This window comes from Melanerpes formicivorus, unplaced genomic scaffold (assembly GCF_026170545.1).
Source record: "Melanerpes formicivorus ecotype bairdi unplaced genomic scaffold, bMelFor1.0.p_v2 SCAF_598, whole genome shotgun sequence".
Lineage (NCBI taxonomy): Eukaryota > Metazoa > Chordata > Aves > Piciformes > Picidae > Melanerpes > Melanerpes formicivorus.
In genome coordinates this window covers 100,451-105,966 of record NW_027142950.1, presented here as the reverse complement: position 1 = coordinate 105,966, position 5,516 = coordinate 100,451, and the positions used below count along the sequence as shown (strand labels likewise).

Here is a 5,516-nt window from a genome sequence, read left to right as displayed (position 1 = left end):
CCCCTCCCTCCCTTCCCCTCCTTCCCCTCTCTCCCTTCCCCTCCTTCCCCTCTCTCCCTTCCCCTCCTTCCCCTCTCTCTCCCTTCCCCCTCCTTCCCCTCTCTCCCTTCCCCTCCTTCCCCTCTCTCCCTTCCCCTCCTTCCCTTCTCTCCCTTCCCCTCCTTCCCCTCTCTCCCTTCCCCTCCTTCCCCTCTCTCCCTTCCCCTCCCTTTCTCCCTCTTCCCCTCCCTCTCTTCTGCTTCCCCTTCCTCCCTTCTCCTTCCCCTCCCTTTCTCTTCTTCCTCCTCTCTCCCTTCCCCTCTTCCCTTCCCCCTCTTCTCCCTTCCCCTCTCCCTTCTCCCTCTTCCTTCCCCTCTCTCCCTTCCCCCTCCCTCCTTTCTCCCCTTCCCCTCCCTCCTTTCTCCCCTTCCCCCTCCCTCCTTTCTCCCCTTCCCCTCCCTCCTTTCTCCCCTTCCCCTCCCTCCTTTCTCCCCTTCCCCCTCCCTCCCTCCCCTCTCCTCCTCTTCCCCTCCCTCCCTCCCCTCTCCTCTTCCCCTCCCTCCCTCCCCTCTCCGCCCCGCACCTAACCTCCGTTTGCTTCCCTCTCTCTTCTCCCCTCCCCCTCTCTACCCTCCCCTTCCCTTCCCTTTCCCCTCTCCCCCCTTCCCCCCCTCCCCTTTCCCCTCTCCCCTCTCCCTCTCCCTCTTCCCCTCCCCTCCCCGTAGACATCAACCTGGCAGCCGAGCCCAAGGTGAACAGGGGGCAAGGCCGGGGTGAAGCGCTCGGCGGCCGAGATGTACCACGGGTCAGTAGCTTGCCCCCACCTTCTCCGTCCCCCCTCGTCAGGTCTGCCCCACCCCTGCCCCGCCCCCGACCCCCGACCCCCCCGAGCCCCACCCAGCCTGCCCCGCCCCCCACCCCCTCAACCCCACCCCCCCCCCAGCCTGTGGGGGGGGGGAGAGGGAGGAGGAGGAGGAGGAGGGAGGGTGGAAGCTGGGCCTGGGGCTTTCCATCCTCGCTGAGCTGCTTCCTTCCTTCCTCCCTCCCTCCCCCCCTGCAGGTCCTCCTTTGACCTGGACTACGACTTCCAGAGGGATTACTACGATAGGTGAGGAGGGGGAGGGGAGGGGAGGGGAGAGGGAGGAAGGGGAGGGAGAGGGGGGAGGAGAAGAGGAGGGGGGGAGGGAAGAGGGAGGGAAAGGGAAGAGGGGGAGGAGGAGGAGAGGGAGAGGGGGAGGGAGAGGGGGAGGGGGAGGGAAAGGAGGAGGGGGAGAGAGAAGGGGAGGAGGGAGAGGGAGGGAGAAGGGAAAGGGGAGGGAGAGGAGGGGAAGGGAGAGGGAAGGACAGGGAAGAGGGGAGGGAGAGGGAAGGGGGAGGGAAAGGGAAGAGGGGGGAGGAGGGGAGGAGAGGGAGAGGGGGAGGGGGAGGGAAAGGGAGGAGGGAGAGGGAGGATGAGAGGGGGGAGGGGGAGAGAGAGGGGAGGAGGGAGAGGGGAGGGGAGAAGGGAAAGGGGAGGGGAGAGGAGGGGAAGGGAGAGGGAAGGAGAGGGAAGAGGGGAGGGAGAGGGGAAGGGGGAGGGAAAGGGAAGAGGGGGAGGAGGAGGAGAGGGAGAGGGGGAGGGGGGGAGGGAAAGGGAGGAGGGAGAGGGAGGATGAGAGGGGGGAGGGGGAGAGAGAAGGGGAGGAGGGAGAGGGAGAGGAGAAGGGAAAGGGGAGGGAGAGGGAGAGGAGAAGGGAAAGGGGAGGGAGAGGAGGGGAAGGGAGAGGGGAAGGAGAGGGAAAGGGAAGAGGGGGAGGAGGAGGAGGGGGGGCAGGGAGAGGGAGGGAGGGAAAAGGGGGAGGGAGAAGGGAAGGAGAGGGGGAGGAGGAGAGGAGGGGAGGGAGAGGGGAGGGAGCCCTAAGTGTGGGGCTGGGAGGCATGAGGGGGTGCTGGCACCCTCAGCCCCACAGCTTGGGGCCTGGCCTAGCAGCTTGAGTCCTGGCCCCCACAGCTTGAGGCCTGGCCCCACAGCTTGAGGCCTGGGCCTAGCAGCTTGAGGCCTGGCCCCACAGCTTGAGGCCTGGCCTAGCAGCTTGAGGCCTAGCCCCACGGCTTGAGGCCTGGCCTAGCAGCTTGAGGCCTGGCCCCCACAGCTTGAGGCCTGGCCTAGCAGCTTGAGGCCTAGCCCCACGGCTTGAGGCCTGGCCCCACGGCTTGAGGCCTGGCCCCACAGCCTGAGGCCTGGCCTAGCAGTCGGAAGCCGAGCCCCACCCCGCAGCCTCCATGCTTTGGGGCCGGGGCTTCGGGGTGGGGGGCGGGCGGGCGTGCCTTGTGACGTCACGCCCCCTCCGGCCCAATCAGGATGTACAGCTACCCGGCGCGGGTGCCGCCCCCCGCCCCCCCCTGCCCCGCCCGGTGGTGCCCTCCAAGCGGCAGCGCGGTCTCGGGGGGGCAGCAACACGCGCCGGGGCAAGAGCTTCAACAGCAAGTTCCGGCCAGCGCGGCTCCTCCTCCAAGTCGGGCAAAGGTCGGCCCTGGTTGGGCGGGGGGGGGAGAGGGGGCGGGGCTAGAGGGGAGGCTCCGCCCACACCCTCTTCCTTTCCGCTGCTCCTCTGCTGCTCCTCCTCCACTTCCTGGCTCCTTTGCCCCACTTCCTGTCTCCTTTGCCCCACTTCCTGGCTCCTTTGCCCCACTTCCTGGCTCCTTTGCCCCACTTCCTGTCTCCTTTGCCCCACTTCCTGGCTCCTTTGCCCCACTTCCTGGCTCTCTTACCCCCACTTCCTGGCTCTCTTACCCCACTTCCTGGCTCTCTTGCCCCACTTCCTGGCTCCTTTGCCCCACTTCCTGGCTCCTTTACCCCACTTCCTGGCTCCTTTACCCCAGTTCATGGGTCCTTTACCCTCACTTCCTCTCTACTTTGCCCCACTTCCTGTCTTATTTACCCCACTTCCTATCTCTCTTACTCCACGTCCTGTCTCCTTTACCCCACTTCCTGTCATTCTGGCCCTGCTTCCCTGTCTGCCCAACCCTGTTTTTTTCTCTGCCCCACCCTGCTTCCTGTCATTCTCACCCCACTTCCTGTCTCTCTTACCCCACTTCCTGTTATTCTCACCCTGCTTCCTGCCTGCCCCACCCTGCTTCTTGCTATTCTCACCCTGCTTTCTGTTACTCTCACCCCACTTCCTGTCTCTCTTGCCCCACTTTGTTTGCCCCACTGCACTTCCTGTCTGCCCTGCCCCACTTCCTGCCGTTTGCACCCCCACTTTCTCCCTCCCCTATCCCTTTACCTGTCATTGCCACACCACTTCCTGTCTGCCCCCACTCCACTTCCTCTCTCCCTCACCCCACTTCCTATTTCCTTTACCCCACTTCTTGTCTCCCTACTCCACTTCCTGTCTCCTGTACCCTCACTTTTTTCTCTCCCTTAGCCTACTTCCTCTTTCCCTGACCTTGCTTCCTGTCTTCCCTATCCCACTTCCTCCTTCCCCCCACCCCACTTCCTGCCCCCCTTTCCCCTCCCCCCTCCCTCCCAGCTCCCTCCCTGCCCTCCCCCGCTCCCTTGCTCCCTTCCCCACCCCTTTTCCACCCCACTTCCTGTTCCCCCGTGCCCACTTCCTGTTGTGCTGACGTCACTTCCTGTCTCTCCCCCGCCCCCCCTGCAGTGAAGGACGGGGACCTGCAGAGCATCAAGAAGGAGCTGGGGCAGATCAAGGCCAAGGTGGACGCCCTGCTGGACAGCCTGGAGCGGCTGGAGCGGGACCAGAGTGAGGCCCTCCGCCCCCCCCCCAATGACGTCAGAGGGCGGGGGGGAGGGGCTTGGGAGTGAGTGGGGGGGAGGGGCTTGGGTTCGGGGGGGTGAGGTTTGGGTGGAGGGGGGGAGGGAGGGGATGGGGATTGGGCTTGAGGAGCTTGGGGGTGAGGGGAGGGGCTTAGAGGAGGAGGGGCTTAGGGGAGGAGGGGCTTAGAGGGGGAGGGGTTTGGGAGTGGGAGAGAGGGGGTAGGAGGGGCTTGGGCCTGTAGGAGGAGCTTGGAGGGAGTGGGAGGCGCTTGGATCCTAGGGAGGTGTGGCTTGGATTTGGGGGCGGGGCTCGGATCTGTGGGAGGAGCTTGGTGGGGGGTGGAGCCTCGATCCCATTGGCCGCTGGGGTCTAACCCCTCCCTCTCTCTTTGTCCCCCTCCCCCTCCCCCCCCCCCCCAACCCCAGAGCAGAAGGCTGAGAAGGCCGAGGAGGAGCTGGGGGGCGGGGCCGGGGCGGCGAAGAAGGAGGAAGGGGGGCGGGGCCGGCGGGGGGCGGGGCCAAGGCGGAGGCGGGGCCCGGGGAGGACTCGGCCGAGGGAAGGAGACCTCCCTGGACGACGAAGAGGCCGAGGAGAGGGGGGGATGACCAGGTGAGGAGGGGGGGCAGCCAATCGGGGGGCAGCACCCAGGGGAGGGGCGGGGCCACTCAGGGAAGGGGGAGGGGAGAAGGGGAGGAGCTGGTGAGAGGGAGGGGAGGAGGAGGAGGAGTAGGAAGAGGAAGGGGTGGGGAGGAGTCAATGGGGAGGGGAAAGGGGTGGGGGGGAAGTGACCAATCAGAGCGCAGTATGGGAAGGAAGGAGCCAATGGGGAGGGGAAGGGGTGGGGCAGGAAGGGAGGAGCCAGGGGAAAGGGGAGGGGAGGCCAATCAGGGATGGAGGTGAGAGGGGAGGAGCTAATGGGGAAGGGGAGGGGGAGGGGAGTGGCCAATGAGGGCACAGTATAGGAAGGAAGGAGCCAATGGGGATGGGAGGAGGTGGGGTGGGAGGAGCCAATAGAAAAGGGAGAGGAGAAGCGGCCAATCAGGGAAGGGGTTAGGAGGGGAGGAGCCAAAGGAGAGGGGAGTGGCCAATGACAGCACAGTATGGGAAGCAAGGGGCCAATGGGGAGGGGAGGGGGGTGGGGAGTGGCCAATAGAGGGGCGGGGGGGCGGGGAGAGGAGGAGCCAATGGGGGGAGGGGGGGCAGGGCCTAGAGGCCGAGCAACCAATCGGTGCCCAGCGTGGGGAGGGGGAACGAAAGCCCCAAGGGGGGAAGCCAAGCATGGGGGGGGGTGGGGGACAGCGGCCCTGACTCCGCCCCCTTTGTCTTTGGCTCCTCCCTCCCCCATTTTGGCCCCACCCCCTCCCCCCCCCTTTCGGCCCCGCCCCCTCCCCAGCTGGAGTCCCTGAAGGGCGACGAGAAGGAGGCCGAGGAGGGGGAGGACGACCCGCGACAGCGCCAACGGCGACGACGAGCCCTGAGCCCCCGCCCACTCCCGGGCCCCACCCACACCCCCTAGCCACGCCCCCTCCCCCTCCAAAACCCCTCCCTACGTTCATTCCCCCCCCTCCCCCCCCCCACCCTTTGTGGCCCGCGTTTTGCCCTTCCCCTCCCTCCCCCCCCCCCCAAACTTTTTTGTGTGCCCCCTCCCCTCCCCCTCCCCAGCGTCGGGTTCTGCCCCGCCCCCCTTCCTTCCTCCCTCCCTCCCTGCCCCCCCCACCACTTTGCCACGCCCACTTACGGCCCTAGCCCCGCCCCTTTTGCCCCTCCCCCCTCCACTCC

The 5,516-nt window shown here is 66.7% G+C and overlaps 1 protein-coding gene across 1 annotated transcript; it reads left to right on the top strand.

Moving 5' to 3' along the window:
- Positions 1-704: 704 nt before the first annotated feature.
- On the top strand, positions 705-5,278 carry LOC137460436 (heterogeneous nuclear ribonucleoprotein C-like; the record flags this gene model as incomplete). The annotated part of the gene is given in 11 exon segments (XM_068170790.1): positions 705-739; positions 741-797; positions 800-825; positions 1,040-1,087; positions 2,320-2,353; positions 2,356-2,485; positions 3,621-3,722; positions 4,163-4,305; positions 4,307-4,340; positions 5,126-5,181; positions 5,183-5,278. Coding segments are annotated over 11 exon segments (698 nt in total), but the record flags the coding sequence as incomplete, so codon positions are not given.
- Between the last annotated feature and the right edge of the window lie 238 nt (positions 5,279-5,516).